The sequence below is a fragment of the Protobothrops mucrosquamatus genome, unplaced genomic scaffold, assembly GCF_001527695.2.
Source record: "Protobothrops mucrosquamatus isolate PMUCROS unplaced genomic scaffold, P.Mucros_1.0 scaffold635, whole genome shotgun sequence".
Taxonomy (NCBI): Eukaryota; Metazoa; Chordata; class Lepidosauria; order Squamata; family Viperidae; genus Protobothrops; species Protobothrops mucrosquamatus.
The window spans coordinates 235204-257428 of NW_015386927.1; the positions used below are offsets into that span (position 1 = coordinate 235204).

Sequence of the window (22225 nt, forward strand, 5' to 3'; positions counted from 1 at the left end):
GGTAATGAAACATCTGCAAGTGAAACTCAGAGAGTACCAAAGAAGCAACTTAGAACTAAGGAGAAACTTCCTGACAGTTAGAACAAATAACCAATGGAACAACCTGCCTCCAGAAGCGGTGAATGCTCCAACACTGGAAGTTTTTAAGAGGAGACTGGACAGCCATTTGTCTGAAATGGTGTAGGGTTCCTGCCTGAGCAGGGGGTTGGACTCGATGACCTCCAAGGTCCCTTCCAACTTTATTATTATTATTATATGATAAGCATTCCATTTCTTCTCATACATGCTTTACTTTTATCACATTTCATTCTTAACACATTCGGAAGCCCATCTTCAATCTCATATTTACCCAAACATTTCTATAACCGAAGCCTACTCACTTTATCATACACTTTCCTCTAAATACACAAATATACATTTTTTTCTGATACCCATACTCTTCTCAGTAATCTTTTGAAAAGCAAAAAGTTATTCAACCTGCCCTCTGCTGGTATAAAGCCTCACTACACTTCTCAAAGTTTTTCATGGTCACTTCTTATACCCTTTCAATCAGAATTTTGCTAAAATCTTTCAGGCAATTTAACAAACGAACCTTCTATAATTTTTCCTCATTCTATTTTTTATTTTATGTAAAGGAACAGTAACATTCTTCTGAATCTCCAGCCCAGATGAAGTGCTCACACAGTGTTAAACAAACTATACAGATGCTGTAAGGAATTCACATTTTTATTTTAATACTTTTTAATTATTTTATTTAAATTATTTAATTATTTATAAATAATTAATTATTTTAATACTGTTTAACATTTTGATGTTCTTAAAGCAGTTATCATTCTTTTTCATTAACTAACTTTTAGAAACTAAAATGTACATTATTTGTTTCCATTTTTGACATATCATTCTCACTTTTATATATGTCCCTAAAACATTCCTTCCAGTATTCCTTCAGTTTCTTCTCAATTCATATTTCCACTTTAATTTTCAGTTCGACTCACTCTGCCGGAGGATCCTTGTTTAGCCCACTTCACCTGCTTTCAAGCTTATTAGTTATTTCCCTAAAATGTATCTGTACTTTCTCTGCCTTTTAAAATCTGAACAAAGAAAGAAGGAATCTTGGATCTGCTTTTGATGTATTTCTACTCAATTAGCAGGATTTTTATTTTCACGCTAATTTTCGGAAAAGGGAGAGCTGACTCCAAAGCTTCAACTCCCTGTCTATTTGAATCACCATGAAAAAAAAATTGCTGAAGCAAACAATGCAAGCAATTCAAATGAAAACATTGTTTGAATTTCCTTGGTACTTTTGTTTTTTTTTCCCCACAGTAGCATTTGGAGACAGTGTAGCATCTGGAGAAGCTTCCTTTTGTCACATTGAAACAAATGTTCTGTGGCTTAATTGCCAACCCACTTTCACCTCTGGAGCACATTTTTAACAGAGCTTAGCGAAGAGTTGCTCCAGCAAATGACAGCATATTTGACCAGGGTTAGTCTCCAAAAGAAGGCAGGGTTGGATTGTATCTTTTAATACTCCAATGGGAGACTGCTAGGGAATCTAACCTTCAAGGTGTTAGTAACAACTTTTAAAGCGCTCCATGGCAATGGACCTAGGTATTTGCAAGACCGCCTCCTACCAAATATCTCCCTTCGACCAGTCCGCTCCCACAGAGAGGGCCTCCTTAGGGTACCGTCGGCCAGCCAATGCCGGCTGGCGACCCCCAGGGGGAGAGCCTTCTCTGTGGCAGCTCCTGCCCTCTGGAATGACCTGCCCCCCGACCTACGTACAATTGCAGACCTGTGCCTCTTCCACCGAGCCCTGAAAACTCATCTGTTCCATGTGGCCGGCCTGGCGTAGTTTTGATTGGGTTTTGTTAGGGGTTTTATATTTTAGAGCAGGCTTTTATGTAATATTTACTGTGGTTTTTTATTATTGCCTGTTCACTGCCCTGAGTCCCTTAAGGGAGATAGGGCGGTATATAAATTTAAATAATAAATAAATAAAATAAATAAATCCCAGAGTTGTAAACTAGACTTGGAAGTCAGAAAAGCATTCCAGAAGTCAACAGCAAGCAACTGTTGAATTTTTCCTAAAACTTCAGGGCACGACCATAAAATCATCTCTAGTCAAACTTGAGTTGAAGATTGTGTTGTTTTAGAAGTTGATGGAGCGGCACTGAAGATATCAGTAAGCATGTGGAATGGGGTGGGGGAACTTCAGAAACAAATAAGTGATAATACAGTTTGCTTGAAAATGTCAGGTTCTTCAAAGGGCTTATTGGAAACCATTTGTATATATTTGAGGTAGCTGGTTATCTATTTTAATTCTCAGTATGCCATGACATGCCTGGGCCTGCACAGAGGCACCCAGATACATTCACACATTCTTTCAGGCCCAGAATGATTTAGATCAGTTTGCCCTTTGATAAGCAAGTTGACAAGCTGATAGCAATCATGCAGTCACACAATTGAAAGAATGGATGGAGACAACCAGTGATCAGTTCTCAGAGATTTCAAGAGAGTAGTGCACTGCTGCCATCTGCTGGAGTTGTCCATGAACGAATGGTGTGGGAATATAAACGGATCTCCAGAGAACACTGCAGACTACAGGAACCATTTGTGCTTCAGTTTGAGACTCAGAAAACACAGACTTATTCCCAACAGCCTGTGCCTGTCTTCAACAGTGAAAGGACACAGGGCAGAAAACATCCTGCAGCCAAGAAGGCTCTATACACATTTGCACTACTCAGGTGATCCTGAGAACGCAGGTAAAACTCCAAATGGCCCCAACAACTCTCTAAAACAGGCATGTCAAACTTGCGACATCACATGACATTGCACAACGTATCATGACTTTCCCCCCATTACTGGCAATGGGGTGGGTGCGGTTTTTGCGTGATGCATCCAGCCCATTGGCTGGCAATTTGACATGCCTGCTCTAAAAGAATGCAAATGACCAGCTGTCTGCAAGAAATATAAATCCTTCCATTCCCCACCATCCAGTCAGAGCTGAAGAAGCTTCTTTGATGAGAAGTGAAATGTCTTCAAAGAAAAACAAGAAAGTCCAGTTGCCTCCTGAAAAAGCACCTTTGGGAGTTGTCCATGAATTAAAAGCAAAGGTAGCATTTATCAGATTCAGGAAAAAGCCATGGTGACCTGATACTTCTTAGATGGTTTGGATTTTGCTGTCAGCAATGCCAATTGCTTTCAGCCATCTTGGGAAATGGCAAAATTATGGGAGCTGGAATTGAAAATACAGTACTCATAAGGTATGAGATGACCCATCCTTTCCATGATATGCAGTGTTGAAAGAAAAATCTTCAGATCAGTCCAAGCCGGGAGTAAACAAAATGGAGGCTAAGACACTGGAAATAAAATGGAGGCTGCTTGGGAAAGAAGGTTCTTGTTTATTTAGTTGCCAGAAACTTCAGTGACAGCAGCATGTTTCTGGGGTGGCTGACAAAATGGAGCTGGGAGTAGTGGGTTTTTATACCTTCTTGGGATTTTGTGTTTGGAGTTGTTCCTGTTCCTGTGGCTTTGTATTTGAGGTTCTATTGACCCAGAATTAGGAGACAGCATAGGAAGTATCAATTGTGAATATGTGCAGATGGCCCTGCTGTCTTTGGGCACTTGCAGAGTCATGGATGCAGGGTCATGAAAGGACAGCAAGGAAAACAATGTCCTAAGCCACCCGGGAACATATGATGTCTTTAGGGAAACACCCAAAAGGGAACATTTTTAGCTACTTCTGCTTTCTCCCTTCTTATCCACAGTATGCCAGACTTACTGGGTGAAATCTTTATCTTATGTGTGTCAGCTTTGCTGGGTGGATTGCTTATGTAATCAGAAAGAATAAATAGAAGGATTTCTTGTCATTCAGGGCTTCTCTCTTTTAGAGGAGCCCATCTTTGTTCAGCGGAATAAAAACGTAAAGCTTAAAGGCAACTTCTGGTTTCCTGTATTTTTTTTGTCAAGCAAAACCTCAGAACCTGCACAGCATTTTTTCCTGTTCCTGTGGCATGCACTTTGATCTGAGCTTGAGTGTGCCTTTTTGGTATTTCAATGGTGGTGGATTAATCCAACTGTGGCCTAAAGGTCATGTCTTTAGATTTTGGGTGGGGGATGTAGATTTTAGGGTCTTTGTCTTTCTAATCCAATCAGCTCCAAGCTCCCTGGCACCAGTCTTCCTGAATGAATCACCAAATCTGCATTTCTAAAAGCTGGTTTCTGCTTGGGCAGAGAGACTGGGGGGGGGGATGGTTTATGGGGGATGGTTTCTGTCTAAGATTTTTCTATTATTACTTTGGAGAAACATAATATTCTGCCTTTTTAATATCCCCCCAAAATATTTCCTTCTCTGGGGGGTTGCTGATTTCCTACAACAGCAAGCTAGTACTATTTATTTATCTTATCTATTAGAGAAATAAAGAAAGCAAAAATCATGATTCCAGTCGTGTAATTGTTGAGTTTTTTTGTTCTTTGAAGTTGTTGCTATTGGTTGTTCAAACATTATGTGTACAATATTATTCCAGTGTAATTTAGGATTTTGTCTGATAGTGTTTAAGTGTTTTCTTTCAAAATATATGCCTAAAAATGAAATTCTTAGTGATATGATTTTTTTTGCACCTGATTTTGTGACATTTTTGCTATGTTAAGCAAATCTGGTTTTCCCCATTGACTTTGCTTGTTGGAAGCCCCTTGGGAAGGTCAAAATGATGATCATGTGAGCCAGGACACTGCAAGCTTCATAAATATATGCTGGTTATCTTGCACCCTGATTTTGATTACGTAATCACAAGGACATTTTGACTGTTGTAAGTGCAAGTACTGGTAATAAGTCATTTTTTTCAGCACTTTGAACTTTGTAACTTTGAACAATTGTTAAACTAAAAGTCTTGCAGATTCTTGGGAGTTAATTATTCTAATTTAACAAACAAGTAGAAAAGATCCTACTTGTGGCTCTAGTATGTTTTCTTGATCAGTAGAAAACAAATTGTCTAATAATTTTTGCTCATTGTTACTGATTCATCTTTATTTAGATATTACATTAAATCATTTCTGCCTTGAGTGTCCTGTGGGTAGAAGGACAGATCATAAAACAAATATAATAATAATAATAATAACAACAACAACAACAACAACAACAACAACCACAAATCATTCATGTATTACTAATAATTTTGAATTTAGCTGGGCAGATGTGATTCTAAATATTGGCTCAGCTCCAGGGCCTACTGAATGAGTTTGAGCCAATCTCTCTCAGTCCAGCTTACCTCATATAAGGCTGTTGTGGTGGTATAGTAAAAGTGGAAACTGTTTTGACCTCCTGAAGAAAAGGTGAGGTAGATGTAGAACAAAAAATAATATTTCAGTTGGCATAAAAGTTGCTTCTCCTTCTAAATGTAGTGAAAGGATTTCTTGTAGTAATTATAGAGTTTTAATATTTTAGTCAGAAGCCCTATAAGTCTGTCCATTTTAAGACATCCCCCCCATGGCTAGGATGAGGGATTCACAATCAAAGGGAACTGATTTTGGTATCTCTCTCCTGCATATTTGATTAGCTTTTCAAATGTAAAAAAAAATTAAGAGGGTTTATTTTCTAATCTTAGCATCCAAACAACTTTCTATCTTGTTTCTTAAAATTCCAACTTTTGCTGCATAGTGTCACAGATCCACTGCCTGCATAATTCTGATCTGTCATAGAATCTGGTTACCTTTTGCAAGACCTTCACTATTAAATGCTGGTTTGATGATGTTACAAGTTCTTTTTTTGAACCATCAATAACCAGATCGACAAAAATCAGTGGAAATTTGTACATCTGAATGCAGTTCTGTCCTCAATTGCTGGGGGGGGGGGGGAATGGAATACACTTTTAGCTTACAAAAGAAAAGCTTACAAATAAAAGTTGAAAACTAGCATAGAAATGAATCTTAATAATAAAACTATTTCCTATTTTAACAATTTATTTCTACAAGTTCTTTATGTATTGTCTTTAAAGTCAAATTCCATTATATTCTCACATTTTTCTATTCTATATCTCTAATATATTTGTTTATGGCTGACTTCTAAGTTCCTATAGTCTTAATCCTGTATATCTGGATGGTTGCTCTCCTTAGAGCTGTGCAACTTTTTCTGCAATTTGTTCCTTTATCTTTTTTTAGTTTCTGTCTCCTATTTCTGTTCTGCCAAAGTCTTGACTTTTTCTTTGCCTTTTTTTGTTTGTTTATGCCTGGACATCTTTTACATCTTCTCCCTTTCCCAATCTTTATGCCATCTGAGGAAAATGGCTTGAAGAACTTCTCTGTTACACCTGTCTCTTTCTAGTTTTCTTAGCTGCTATCTCCTTTCTGGTTGCCTCTTCTCCTCAGAACTGCCTTTCTCTTATTTTGTCTCTTTTCTTTGACTCCTGGGCTTGGGTACTATTTATTCAGACACTTCCTCACAAGTCCTGTGGTGGAACAACTCTCAGGTAGCCATCTAACCTCCTGTCCGCATCTCCTCATGCTGCTTTTTGGTTGGCAGCTGCTGTTTGATTGATAGCTTGGTTGTCCAGGAGATGGGAGAGGGACAAGAAGAGATGGTAGTAAGGAGCACAAGTACTTATAAAGTGCTTAAGTGGCCTGTCCTTCCACAGATGCATATTTCTTGACTGTTGGTCAAGACTGTTGGTTACTTTATTGTAATAATAATAATAATAATAATAATAATAATAATAATAATAATAATAATAATAATAATGATGATGATGATGATGATGATGTTGGAAGGGACTTTGGAGGTCATCTAGTCCAACCCCCTGCTCAGGCAGGAAACCCTATACCATTTCAGACAAATGGCTGTCCAGTCTCTTCTTAAAAACTTCCAGTGTTGGAGCATTCACCGCTTCTGGAGGCAGGTTGTTCCACTGGAAGCTGTTTCAGGCATTGCAGTCATCACAAAAATTAGAGAACCATGCTGGGCACATCCATTGATACTGTAACTCCAAAAAGCATGTTAGAAAAATGATGTAGGAAATTACCTTAAACTATGTTACATCCTGGCTATGTAGCTCAGTAGTGGCTTTTCAAATACTGCTGAACTGAGTCTGTTGGGACTTGTAGTTTTGCCTTATCTGGAGGGCCATAGATATTCTACTTCTACTTTGCAGACTGATTGGTAGTGATTCTCTAGAATGTCACATATGAGCATATTCAGTTCCTAAATGGAGATGGACCTGGAGTCTTTTACATTCAAAGCATTACAGCTAGTCTGTATAGCAAGAAGATGTACCACATTTCCTTATAGAAGTCAGCTATGGCTAGAGCATTTGAAGTCAGTGCAGTTTGCTTCTTTCTGAGTAGGTCCCCTTAGAATTGTATTGTGAGCTCATTGGGACACAATGGGAGCAACATTGATAAAATTGAATATGAATCATGTGAGGAAAATAATATGTTTTGAGCTTTTCTAAGGAAAGTGATGGAGAAGGTGGTAGAGAACCTGCTAGGGGACTATATAGAAAATGGATTGCCAAAATCCTTTTAAATCAGGATTCAGGTTTAATCATGGTACACAAACAACTGTGGTCAATCAGGTAGATGGTCTTCATCAAAACTTGAATGGTCCCAGTAAGATTTGTGGTTCAGCACTATCCCCACAGCTCCATCTTGAGTTTGGAATACATAATCAAGCTACCTCAAGGGTAAATGAGTTCATGTCAAGCACACACAACAACCAGGATACATAAAATAGCATTAAGATCTGCATCAAAAATGGGAAACTACCAATATATGACAGACTGCACTTATTAGGGGCAACCTTCTTAAACATGATAAAAAACCCATATGCCATAAGAGGAGTGTGACCCTCCTGGTCCTGTTCTTTGTGGCATTCACTACCAAAAACCATGTTATTCTTCTGTACTGCCAACAAGAATTAAGGATTTATAGTGATGGGCAGATCCAGTTGGTGGTGCTGTGAGAGAAACACTTGAGCATTTTGAATTCTACTAGGGCTCTCCTCTATGCTATTTAATATTTACATGAAACTATGGGGAGGCCTCCTTATATACCTCCTATGGGGAGACCTCCTTTTCAGATGTATGTGTAGGTTGTACCCTCCTTATAATTCAGTTGCAGGTGAAAATATATCCTTTTTCCATGAGATACCGTGTCAATTTAAAAATGATTTGAAATGACACCATTTATAGTATTTAGTCATATTGTTTATATAGATTTCATTTTCTGCTGTTTGTTTTCTGGATTGGGTTTGAAATGCTAATAGATAGCCACATTCATCTAATGTGAGGAAAGAAGCTGGAAGCAGCACCATCCAACCTTAATAAAAGAGAACCAGTGCACAGACAATAAGCAAAGAATGTTGAACTGATTGATGCACAAATCCTGACATAGTCCATGTTTCAACTTTGCATTTTTATGCCAAGTGGGGTGGTTTAAAAATGGCCAGGTGGAGTATTTTAATAGAATAGAAGAATAGAATAGAATCTGGACATGTACTTAAAAAAAACCCCACCCCTTTCATGTCTATGGAGATTCTCAGTCTTCCAGGTCATGGTTTATCTTGAAGACGTTTCCTTTCTCATCCAAGAGTTCTGAAGAACTGAACTGAATGAGAAGCAAAACATCTTCAAGGAAAAACAAAGAAAGTCTAATTACTTCCTGAAAAAGCACTTTTGGGACACCTCTTTCATCACTGCTTTTCATCACCTTAAATTGTTTATTTAACACTTACACAGAATACTGAATCTTCCAACCAGCAGTTGGCCCGTTGTCTAAAATATGAGAAAACAAACGCCCCTGCCAAATTGTTTGGAAGGGCTGTAACTTGGAATAAAATATGGTCTTGGCATAAGGTAATCTTGTATGGAATGAGTAGCTGGGCACACAGTGATGCTTCTTCCTTAGGGCTGAGTTAACATGTTTTCTATCAATCCTTGAGGCTGCAGAAAACTATACAGGCATAAAAGTGACTCCCTCCATTGGAAATTGCTATCCTGCCACTGGAATAATACCAGCAAAACTGGCTGTCCTTATTTATTGTATACAGGTCATGTTATATACTGTACAGGGATTGTGGACTCCTCCAGATTTGTTTTCCTTTCCCTCCTATCCAGATATCATTAGTTGGAAGAAACATACATCCATCATTCTGATTAGTGTGGGGAAAAGAATAGGTCTGCATCAGCCTGAACATTGTCTTAGGCCANGCCAAGGTTGCCTACCCCTGTCTTAAGGGAAGGGCTGGGGATGAGATGGAGACTATTTCATGAGAACATAGTGAAGAAAGAATTTAATAAAGTATTTTTTGGAAACAGATATAATGTTAATTCAAATATGTGGCTGCTTTTCCCCCTGCCTGTAGTCTTAAATGAAAGAGGAAAAATGAATGAATGAATGAATGAATGAATGAATTAGTTTGCAGGAACTTTCTCCCAACCTGACCAACTGATCATATGCACCCTACACAGATTCTACAAATGTCTTTTAACCATAGATCTATAAAACAAAATTTGGGAGGGCTGAATGCTGGCCTTTGAGCACTGTGCCAGGGGATACGTTGAGAAAATATCCACATATCCATGCAGGGTTTTTGGCAACCTCACATAAATGGTTCCCCATGGCCTACTTCTGGCAGACATTTTTTGACTGGGATTCCTTGGTGTCTCCCATCTAAAAAATAATGATGACTGACCTTGCTTAACTTCTAAACCCAGACAAGCTAAGCCAGATGATGCCGCTTGCTGAGACTCTAATTTTAACATAAAGTAAATGAAATCCAATAAATGAAATATGGCCAGCATTGTTACTTGCCATTTATCTATCAAATTTCCCTTTCTGTAGGAATTTCAATTCAATGGAACCTTTAGAAGGATTCTGGGGGCTGCACTTACAGTTCTGTGTTGTTGTATGAGATCCTGTGACTTTAGCCTATAGACTGAGATCCATCTAAAAAATCTAAAAGGAAAATGAACTTTAAAAAAAACCAAGCCTTCTGCTTGAAGGTGGAAAATATTTTAGAGGCTAGTGGTCCCTAGGCATGTGAAGACTGTAAATCCCAGAATCTCCCAGTCAGGAAGAGCTGCACATTCTGTATGGAAAGTTATGGAAAACTGTATGTCCCCACTCTTTAGAGCAGAATGTATATCAAGACTAAAATGGCACTGTTGTGTGTGTGTGTGTGTGTGTGCCTGTGCATAGAAAACGTCACCAAAACAGAATTAATTAAGATTCAGACAAGCTCAGAATTGCTTCTATTGTTACTATGACTATTACAGAATCAGACTTTATTCCATAAAAAGCAAAATATTAAAATCATTCCTTAAAATCACTCTTAATTTAGTTTATAAAAGTCCCTTCCTTCTGATCATCCTGCCTACAGCAGTTTGTACATCCTTGTTCCTTATGCTATAGATCAGTGGGTTTAACATGGGGATCACCACTGTATAAAACACAGAAAACATCTTGCCTCGGTCTGGTAGAAAACTATGGCTGGGCCGTACATATATAAAGAAGAGGGTGACAAACAAGATGGAAACAGCAGTGAGGTGGGTGGAACAGGTGGAGAAAGCCTTCCGCTGTCCCTCCACAGATCGGATCCTTAGGATGGCACAAACAATATAGATGTAAGAGATAATAATAAAAACGCTGCTGAGCGTGCCAAGAGTGAAGGACATGATAAAAAGCACCATCTTGTTGATTTGTGTCTCAGAGCAGGAGAGGGATATCACAGCAGGGATATCACAGAAGAAATGATTGATCTTGGATTGGCAGAAAGTTAATTGGAAGGTCATAACTGTATGTGTCATGGCATTTAATAGTCCAGCAAAACAAGGTGGAACTAAGAGTAATAGACAGGTTTTCCTAGACATAATAATCGTATAAAGCAATGGATTAGAAATAGCTACATACCGATCATATGCCATGGAAGTTAGGAGATAACATTCAGCAGCCACGAAGAAGGCAAAAAACCACATTTGTGCTGCACATTCCCTTAAGGAAATGGTTTTGCTTTCTATTACAAAATCGATCAACATCTTTGGGGTAACCACAGAAGAATAGCAAAGATCCAGTAATGACAGGTTACTAAGGAAGAAGTACATGGGGGTGCGAAGCTGAGAGTCGATCTGGATTAACAGAAACATCCCAAAATTTCCCAGCAAGGTAATGAAATAGACTGTCAGGAAGAAAATGAAAAGCAGAATCTGTAATTCTGGAGATGCAGCAAATCCAACCAGGATGAATTCATACACCAGTGTGTGATTTGCTTTTGCCATGTGTGCTTTTTCTGCAAAGAAAAGTGGAAACTAAGTTTAGCTGCAAAATGTCACAAAACATTGACATCGAATGGAAGAAGATCAAAAAAAGGACAGGCTGAATTTCCACATGCAACATCCCCAATTTCAGCTCTTACTTAAAAAAAATAATAGAAAGTTTGGGTAACAAGTGAATGTTGATTTTTTTTAAAAAAAAAACCATATTACACACATCATGTGCAATTTCAACAAAAATATTACTAAATATGTCTCTTAACCTTTCCAAATTTTAGTAGTTCTATTGTGCGTTAATCTTTCCCTTGCCCTGAAATCATACCCCATAAATGCCCTAAACACTTTACTGCTGAAATACTGCATTTTCTCCTCTGTCCACCTCAACTATGAAATGATGTATTATTTAGATTTATTTTCGTCTTGTTCCTGACTGTAACCCTAGTCACTCTCACCTGCGACTAAATTGTATTTTTGCCGAGAGAGGATCCTTTTAAGCAGTCAGATCTGACAAAGACACGCATGGGGTCCAGGGAAGGATTCCTTGGGATGGGTTTCTGGGTCTTGCAGCACAGAAAGGCATCTTTATATTTGTCCTTCAGCCTTCCTCCTGGAGTTTGGGGAGTATACTGCCACCATCAGGTAGTAACCAATATATATATATTTATTCCAGTGGGTACAAAGATTACTTGCACTGAAAAAAAAAAATATTTAATCTGAAGGTGCTTCACTTCCTGCCTGCTAGTGCACATTTCTCATTGGCTGTCTTTGCAAAATAAACCTATGCCTTGGAATCTGCAGAAAAGGTCAGATCTCCAAGAGTCAGGAGAGCTGTCCTTATGTGTTTGAGTGATTGACATATAGAAGGTGGGTTATAGTAAGAGATCCTGTACTGTTAGGAATTGCCTACTTGGGTAGTACGCTCTCCTTTGCTGGAGGGGAACTCTAAGATGATCTCCAGGAATCCCTCCAGCCCTTTTATTCTAAAATTTTGTAAGTAGTTCTATACACACCATTCACACAGATTTCCTTAATCATTTTTTTTAAAAAAATGTTTTCCATAAAATATTGAACAGACTTTTATTTTACAAAAGCATCTTGAAATGGAAATGGCACACTCCTGCCTTCTTTCCTAAAGCAGATGCCTTGCAATTTGACCAACAGCTAAAGTGGCTCCTCTGTTACTCTGTTCAGCATTGTGCCAGTTTTTCTCCTTTAAAGCACGGGATGTGGTTAGTTATGGAGGTGAGATTGAGATGTAATTGGTGAATCCGTGTGAGAGACATCTTTGCCTACATGTTTCATCAATCTTATTCTGGCTTTAGTAAAGGGAATCTTACTTTGCCATTTGGAAAAAAAAAGTCTAGTCAAGTCTTTCTTTATAGCCAAAGCATTTCCCCCTGCATTTAGATTGGTTAGAGTGGAGAGTCATGTAGGGCGCCAGAAAAGTAGATAAGGATCAGTCAAGGAGAATTTAGGTTTAGCTCCTGGCTGTGCAATAGAAAATCTTGTTTGGGGTGGTCCATGCCTCCAAGCTGGATACCCACTGGAGCTCCAGTTCTTGAAGGTCAGGAGAAAGAGGTAGACTTGCACCAACCTAAAGTTTTTAATCAGTGCTATGCTAATCCCACTCCCTGAATGGGATTCGTTGAGAACACCACTGGCAGAACAGTTAGCCAGGTGTCTCTGATTGTTTCTAGGGCAATTTTTTTTTCTATTATGGAAAAAAAACTCTATTTGAACACCAGGACAGCTAAGGAAAACTTAAGGTTACCTTAGTGTGGAGATCAATGGACTCTCCAGAGAAACTATGTACATGGGGACAGAGCAGAAGAGTTTCACAAAACATGGATGGGCAACAGGTAGATACAAGCATCTTAACTGAAATTTGTGGGTACTTTCCCCCCCTGCCTGTGTTCTCAAGTGAAAATCAAAAAGAGAATGAATGAATGAATGAATCTCCAGAAACTTTCTCCCATCTTGACCAACTTGACCATAGGCATATGCATCTTACATATATCTTCTAATAGGGAATTATATATCTAAACAACAATTTGGGGTGGGCGGTAGCTGAGGACTACACTTGACCTTTGAACACCATGATAGAGGATACATTGAGTAAAAATCCATATATCCATGCAGTTTTCTTACACAAAACTGGTTTCCCATTGCCTTCTTCTAGGAAGCATTTTTTTGACATTTCAGGCTAGCCAAGAGCCCAGAAATTCCTTGATGTATCCGATGTATCCCATCCAAAACGTAACTGTGGCTGACTTTGCTTAACTTCTGTGCCCAGACAAGATAAGCCAGATGCTGCCCCTTGCTGAACCTGTTACATTTCCTTTACTTTATGTTAAAATGAAACAAAATATGGCCAACATTTTTACTTGCCATTTATCTGTCAGCTTTCCATTGCATTCAATGGAAACTTTGGGAGGATTCTGGGGGCCATAAGGTCTCCAACTTTGCAAGAGACTCTGTCATCTTTGAAGGCAGACATTTCTTTCCCCTAGACCCATGGCTCCTAGGTGTGTGAAGGCTGTGATTCCCTGCCAGGATGAGTTCAACATTCTGTGCAGAACATTATGTAAAACTGTATGTGCACATCCCTCAGGAGTGAAAAGAGTACAGTTAATTAATACAGGGGTGGTGGAATAAGAAAAGTGAAAAAAAAAAGATCTACAACAGAAATAATTAACGATCATAGAAAGTCAGGATTAATTTTATTGATTCCACACTACTGTTTTGTAACTACTACAAAATAAAATTTTATTCCGCATGATCATTTTTATTAAAACCTTACCTATTGTATTTTAAAAGCAAAAGATCTAAATTTTATTTATTTTATTTTATTATTAAACTTCTATGCCACCTATCTCACTGAGGCAATTCTAGACAGCTTACAAGTTAAAGGCAGTCATACAATTTAAATAATTATTTTTCTTTTTGGACAAAGATGGAACTCATCACTTAGGAGACTAGCTCAAGGTTCTTTTTCTTCTGATCATTCTCCCTATGGAATCTTGTACTTCCTTGTTCCTTATGCTATAGATCAGTGGGTTTAACATGGGGATCACCACTGCATAAAACACAGAAAACATCTTGCCTCGGTCTGGTAGAAAACTATGGCTGGGCCGCACATATATAAAGAAGAGGGTGACATAGAAGATGGAAACAGCAGTGAAATGGGTGGAACATGTGGAGAAAGCCTTCCGCTGGCCCTCCACAGACCGGATCCTTAGGATGGCACAAAGAATATAGATGTAGGAGATAATAATAAAAACGCTGCTGAGAGTGCCATGAATACAGGACATGATAAAAAGCACCATTTTGTTGATTTGTGTCTCAGAGCAGGAGAGGGATATCACAGCAGGGATATCACAGAAGAAATGATTGATCTTGGATTTGCAGAAAGTTAATTGGAAGGTCATAACTGTATGTGTCATGGCATTTAATAGTCCAGCAAAACAAGGTGGAACTAAGAGTAATAGACAGGTTTTCCTAGACATAATAACCATATAAAGCAATGGATTAGAAATAGCTACATACCGATCATATGCCATGGAAGCTAAGAGATAACATTCAGCAGCCACGAAGAAGGCAAAAAACCACATTTGTGCTGCACATTCCCTCAAGGAAATGGTTTTGCTTTCTATTACAAAATCGATCAACATCTTTGGGGTGACCACAGAAGAATAGCAAAGGTCCAGTAATGACAGGTTACTAAGGAAGAAGTACATGGGGGTGTGAAGCCGAGAGTCTATCTGGATTAACAGAAACATTACACAATTTCCCAGCAAGGTAATGAAATAGACTGTCAGGAAGAAAATGAAGAGCAGATTCTGTAATTCTGGAGACCCAGCAAATCCAACCAGGATGAATTCATACACCAGTGTGTGATTTGCTTTTGCCATGTGTGCTTTTTTCTGCAAATAAAAGAAGAAAGTAAGTTCAACTACAAATGTTCGTCACAAAAAGACAATGAAGACAAGATAGACTTCATTCTCCCATAGAGCATACAGTGCTTTTCTCATACAAAAAATTCCCAATTTCAACCCTTACGTAAGAATTGAATGTTGCTTTAAAAAACAAAACAAAAAACAAATAAACAGACTATACACATCATGTGCAATTTCTACAACAATACTATTAAACATGCCAGTTAAACGTTCAAGATTTTGATAGTTCTTTTGCATGCTTATCTTCCCCTTGTTTTGAAATCATACCTAATAATAACTTTAGCGCTATAATACTGTATTATTCCCTCTGTCCACCTCAATTATGAAATGATGCATTATTTAGATTTCTTTCTTTCTCATTCCTGACTGTTATCCTAGATCCTCTTGCCTGGGACTAAACTGTATTTTCCTGAGAGAGAAATCCTTAAGCAGTCAGATATGGGCTCCAGAAAACGACTCCTTAGGATGGATATCTGGTCCTGCAGCACAGAGAGGCGTCTTTATATTTGCTTGGGTCTTTCAGCTTGCTTGCTGGAGTTTTTGGGGAGTGTACTGCCACCCTCAGGTGGTAGCCAGCAATTATTATTTTTTTTGTTATAGTGAGTATAAAAATTACTTGCACTGGAAAAATGTATTTAATCTGAAGATGCTTCAGTTTCTACCTGTTAGTCCACAGTTTTTATTGGCTGTCTTTGCAAAATAAACCTATGCCTTGGAATCTGCAGAACAAGTCAGGACAGCTGTCCTTATGTGTTTGAGTGATTGACGTATAGAAGGTGGGTTATAGTCTGAGATTCTGTACTGTTAGGAATTGCCTACTTGGGTGGTGCACTCTCCTTTGCTGGAGGGGACTCTAAGATGATCTCAAGGATCCCCTATAGCTCCTATATATTATATAGTTCTATAAGTAGATTTGCATATATCTTTTGCAATCAATCAATCTGTTTATTACAGCCATAAGGCCAGACATAATCAAAATGTATAACAACAGTAACAATTTTATTTCCATATTTACAGGATATAAAACCACCAAACAATCAATATAGTATAATCCAAAATTCTCAAAATAAAACATCGTATTAAATCCCCCCCCCCAGACCTTAATAATGGTGCGACGTATTGTGCAAATGGTGGCACAAAATTGGGCAACCTGAATTGATATTTTCGGATCCTTATCCGAAAGTAGCAACTTTAGATAAAATTCATATCCCCTGCCTGGAAATTTCTTCAATATCGGATATATAAGAATCTGTCTAGAGTCTTTATATAAAGAGCAATGAAGCAACATATGGCTTAGAGTTTCTATAGAGCCATCACCACATGGACACAACCGAAGGTGCATAGGAATGCCCTTAAACTGTCCAAAAAGGACTGCCGAGGGCAATGCATCCAGCCTGGCTAAGGTGAAAGCTTTACAAAATTTCGAAATTGTAATGGAAAATAGATAAAAAGCTGGGAAGAATCCTTCTGGAAGCAAGTGACAAATGTTGGAATGTGCCACCTTACTTAGGTTTGTTTGGAGATCAATATCCCAGATTCGTTGTTTCAAGGCAGTTCTAGCATTATCAAATCCTAATGAACACAGACTTTCCATAGAGAAGCCCAGCGATTTAATTTTATCTAGGGCTTTTTTTCCCATGACGATTTAAAGTGGTCTGTAAATACTAATGGAGCTAAACCTACAGGCATCAAAATTAACTTTAGCCAAAAGGTAAGAAGAAGGAACCATGCTCTAGCTTCCAATGAAACTATGCCTATTTCTACCCGTAGGATGGCATTTTTGATACTTTTAGGTACCATCAGTATGGCTCTAATAAACCTATTTTGAATAATTTCAATAGCATTAAGCTTTGCAAGTGAACATATTTGCGAGCCATAAAGGAGCTGAGGGACTGCCTTAGCTTGAAAAACCTTACAAGCTGCCGGGATAAAGTAAGCTCCTTTTGAATGATAAAATTTTATGATAGCTGATGAGGTGCGCTGTGCTACACTTGCCCGATAAAGAAAATGAGTATTCCAGGATAGGGAAGCATGAAACTGCACTCCAAGATATTTATAGGTACGCACCTGTTCAATTGAAGTCCCATCAAATTGCCATTTATGGATCTTATGATGGTAAGAGGCAAATACTAAAACTTTAGTTTTTTCATAATTTATTAAAAGTTTGTATTCTGTGCAAAATAAAGCTAGTGCGCTAAGTGCTTTTCTCATTCCCACCTGAGAAGTGGACAAAATGACTATATCATCGGCATACAATAGTGCTGGAACTGCACGATTAGCCAAGATAGGTGGATGATGGGCTGGATTTGCAATGATTTCATTGGATATTTTCTTTGATTTTTTAAAATAAAATTTAGGTTATATGCCATGAAATTTTGATTATGTACCATTAAGTCATTGCCAACTCCTAGCCATCATGTAAATAGATTTTTCTCACTGATGATCTGCCCATAATCTGATCTTTCAAGTGCTCCAGCGATGTACTCTTTGCCCTGCATAACTGAATCCATTGATATTGCTGCTGGCTGTCCTCTTCTGTGATTTTCTTCCACTTTCCCCAGTGTTACACCTTCCTCCAGAGAGCTACATCTCCACATTATGTATATGAAGTGGAATAATTTGAGCCTGGTCATTTTTGCCTTGAGTGAGAACTTTGGGTTGATTTGTTTCATGAACTACTGGTTGGTTTGTTTGTTTTTGCTCTCCTTGTTATTATTCTCCAACACCAGATTTGAAATGTGTCAACATTCCTTCTATGCTGCTTCTTCAGAGTCAGTTTTCTCTTCCATAGAATGTCACAGGGAATACCATAGCTTGATGATTCTGAACTTTGGAAGTATAGATGAATCACAGTATTTGAATATGCTTTCGAAGGCCTCCATGGTTGCGCTACTGAGTGTTAAGCTGTGCCGTATTTCTTGGTTGCGTGTTCCTTTACTGTTGATGGTTAATCCTAAAACGGAGAAGCTATTTGCCACTTGGATATCTTCATTGTCAATTCTAAGGCTGTTTTTATTACCTGTTCTCATTGGTTTGATTTTCTTTCTGTTTACTTTTAGTCGGAAGGGATTTTAATTAACTGGGACATGAAAAGATACAGATTGGACACTGCACTCAAGGACATGGAATTTTATGAGAAATACAAAGCATTTTTGAAAGGGGAAAGCCCAGCATTTCGTGCAGAGAGAGAAACAAAGAAACAAGAAGAGGCAGCAATAGAAGGAGCAGCCAGACCAAGAGAAGAGGAAGGAACAGAAAACACAAATAGAGAAGAAGGGGCAAAAGCAAGAGAACAGAGACAGATAAGAACAACTAGGAGAATAAAACCTAAATATAATTGAAGGATATGGAGAAGGAAAATGGGATTTTTTTCAATGAACATAAATGGATTGAACTCCCTTACAAAAAGATTTTTTTTTACACGACTACAAAAACTAAAAATAGATATAATTTGTCTCCAAGAAACACATATTAAGAGACAACACTATAAACTGTTGGAACAACCAAAAATTGGGAAATTCTACTTCACATTAGCACAACAACAACAACAACAACAACAACAAAAGAGGAATAGCTTTATATATTAAAGAAATAATGAATCCCAAACAAATCTATGCAGATGAAGAGGGAAGAATATTAACGGTGGAAATAATGATAAATCAAAAACAGATACTGATGGTAGCAATATATGCACCGTAATAACAAACAAGAAGAATTCTATCAAAAATTACATAAAAATAGTGGAATTGGAATATCAAAATATTTGCTTAATAGGAGATTTTAATGCAATTGTAGACGGGAAGCTGGATTACAGAAGCAGTAAAATAGGGAAAAAAAGGAAGGAACATACTACCTAAAACTTTCTTTAAAATGGCAGAAGAAATCTGTATACAGGATATATGGAGAGAAAAGAATCCAAAAAACCCACAATATACATTTTACTCAAACAGGCATAAATTGATATGATATGGATTGATATGATATGGATATCTCCTGAATTGATATGATATTTCTAGAATTGATATGATATGGATATCTCCTGAATTAAGCACGATTATACAAGAGATTGAGATAGAAACCAATATATGGGCAGACCACAATCCGATAAAGATGACCTAGAGAGGAGCAAAGAAAAAATTAAGATGGTCTCTGAACCAATCTTTATTGAAAGAGAAAGAATATATACAAATAGCAACAAAGGAAATAGAATTTTTCTTTAAAATAAACAAAAAAGAAGAGACATCTCTTCAAAATATGTGGGATATGGCTAAAGCATACTTTAGAGGGCTGGCTCTAACCTACATGGCGAAAAAGAACAAAGAAAAAAAGCAACAACAAATGAAGTTAAAGGAGGAATTTATGAAATTAGAATTAGAACTACAAAGAGATCCACAAAAGAAAACACTTAAAAAACAAATGGAAATAATAAAACATAAATTAAACTTAGCTGAGGCTGAAAAAATGGCCCAATAAATTAAAATTTCTTTGAAAATGCTAACAAACTGGGTAGGTGGCTAGCATACAAACTGAAAAAAGAAAGAGGGAAGATATTATGTTGCATCTGTATTGTGGCTTCCTGATCTTTATGTAAGTTTCTCATGAAGACAAATAGATGTTCTAGGATTCCCATTTTTCTGAGCACATTGAAAGCTAGAGATGAATGACAGAATTAAATTATCCCCCCCCAGTTCTCAGGCTGTAAAAGAGACAGCAGGTGATTTGTACCTTCAGATAGGAAAATTATGTTAATGTAATTTACAAAAAAGTGGAATTTACTTGTTTGGAAGGATGTGTTTGGAAATCAACTGGCTCAGCTTATCCCAAGGGCTTTAAATGAAAACTGAAGAGGAGGAAGCCAATTTTTAGGACCTAATCCCAAGCATAATACTACTCCATAGTACTTTTCAGCACTCTGAGTGGTTTACAAATGTCAACATATTGCCCCCAACAATCTGGGCCCTCATTTTATTGATCTCAGAAGGATAGTTAAGTTGAGTCTATCTTGAGTAAGTCAGGATCAAACTCATGGCTGTGGGTCGAGTTAACCTGCAATACTGCATCTAATCATTGCACCACCATGGTTTCAGAAACCTCAAGACAACCAATCAAACACTGAGATAAGGAATAGTGAGAAGGAAAGGAAACTCAGATATAAAACAGGAGATGTAGGAAGCAATCAAAAAAAGCCAATGCAGTTCTAGGCTGTATCAACAGAGGGATAATATCAACATGAAGTAATAGTACTGCTTTATACTGCACTAGGAGGGCCACACTTGGAATACAGTATTTAGTTTTGGTCAACATAATACAAAAAAGATACTGAGACTCTAGAAGGAGTGTAGAGAAGAGCAACAAAATGATAAACGGTTTGGAGGCTAAGCCATTTGATGTACTGTTGTGGGAACTAGTCTGAGAAAAAGAAGGACTAGGGTGATATGATAGCAGTCTTCCAGTACTTGAGGAGCTGTCACAGAGGAGCGGCATGTGTGTCAATCTGTTCTCCAAAGCACCTGAGGGCAGGACAAGAATGGTTGGAATCTCATTAAAGAAAGATTCAAACTAGAATTAAGGAGAAATTTCCTGATAGTGAGAACAATTAATCAGTGGAATGACTTATCTCTAGAAGTTGTGAGTGCTCATTCATTGGAGGTTTACAGGAAGAAGAGATTGAGCAGGGGATTGGATTAGAAGACCCCCCCAAGGTCCCTTCCAACCCTGTTATTCTATGTTATTCCATGACTGGTCTTTCTGGGAATGTTGACAGTTCTTAAGCACTATTCTACTACATGTGAAATTAAGGATGTAGTATGATAGTTTGCATATTCTGCTAATTCTTCCTATTTTGGTATTGGAATGTAGATTGATTCTTTTAATGAGTTGACCACTGTATTGTTCTCTAGATTTGTTGGCACAGTATGGTTAAACCTTCAATGATTCTTCTTCAGTTCCTTGCCATATTTCTATTTGTATTCCATCAGGTGCCTGCTGACTAAGCAATGACAAAAGGGCTGATCTAATTTTATCTTCTAGTTCTTGAGATTTTTGTAAGTAAGGAATATCTTTTAAGGAATCTCAGGTGGTGGCATGCCTCCTGTACAGTATTTCAGTGTACTCCTTTGAATCAGTTATTGTCTGTTCATTGGTATCCTTTAACATAACAGTTTGAGGGTAAAGGTTCGTTCTCTGAGCTTGTGTCTTGGTTTCTGAATGTTTCATTACCAGGTTAGCTAACATCTTCAGTGGAGTTTAGGGATGTCAGTGTCAGTGTTCTTCTGTTTATAAGGGCTTTGTGTGGTCAGTAGTCTTGTGATGGATCAGGTATGAGTCATCAGTGAGAGGCTTGTGATGGGTCTTGTAATGGGGAGGTTACATCAGGCCAGGGTCATTGGGAGGAGAACTGCTGGTGGGAGAAGAGGGGGGGCTTGTGTGGGTTGGTTGAGGGTCAGTGCTGTCTCTGGTTGGCTGTGCGGTTGATCTGTATTCTGAGGGGTTCGTAGGCTAGCTGTAAGTCAATGTGTCTGTTAATGGAGTTGCTTGTGGAGTGCCAGGCTTCGATGAAGTCATGAGCGTGGCAGGTGATAGCATGGCCAATGATTTTTGAGTTGCTCTAATCGAACTGGTGTTGCTTGGTGTCGGTGTGGGTAACGATTAAGAATTTGGCATCATGGTATTTGACTGCCAGCCGGTGTTCATAGCTCCTGGTTTTTAATTGACATGATATTTGTCCCATGTAGAATTGGTTGCAATTGTTACAGTTGATTTTGTAATCTACCCACAAGCTCAAAGAATGAACCTTCACCTTCATCCTACACCTGGGTTACAGATATTCGCCACTATTGCAAACATAACGGTTTGATATTAATCTTCCTTTTGATTCAGAGATATTTTGAAATCTTGTTTTTCCATTTTCCGTATCTTCATAGAAGTTGCTGTTATACTGCTTTTTGTCTCTTCTAACAGGTCTCTGAAACTTTTATTTAATTCCTTTCTGAGACTTTTGTTTTTCTTGGG

The 22225-nt window shown here is 38.1% G+C and overlaps 1 protein-coding gene across 1 annotated transcript; it reads right to left on the reverse strand.

Annotated features, from left to right (window-relative positions):
* Positions 1 to 10331: 10331 nt before the first annotated feature.
* LOC107289060 (olfactory receptor 1009-like) lies at positions 10332 to 15169 on the reverse strand. Its single transcript, XM_015817751.2, has 2 exons — positions 14239 to 15169; positions 10332 to 11275 (listed from the first exon to the last, which is right to left on the reverse strand). The coding sequence occupies exons 1-2, from the start codon at positions 15167 to 15169 to the stop codon at positions 10332 to 10334; spliced, it is 1875 nt and encodes a 624-aa protein (XP_015673237.2).
* Positions 15170 to 22225: the final 7056 nt, after the last annotated feature.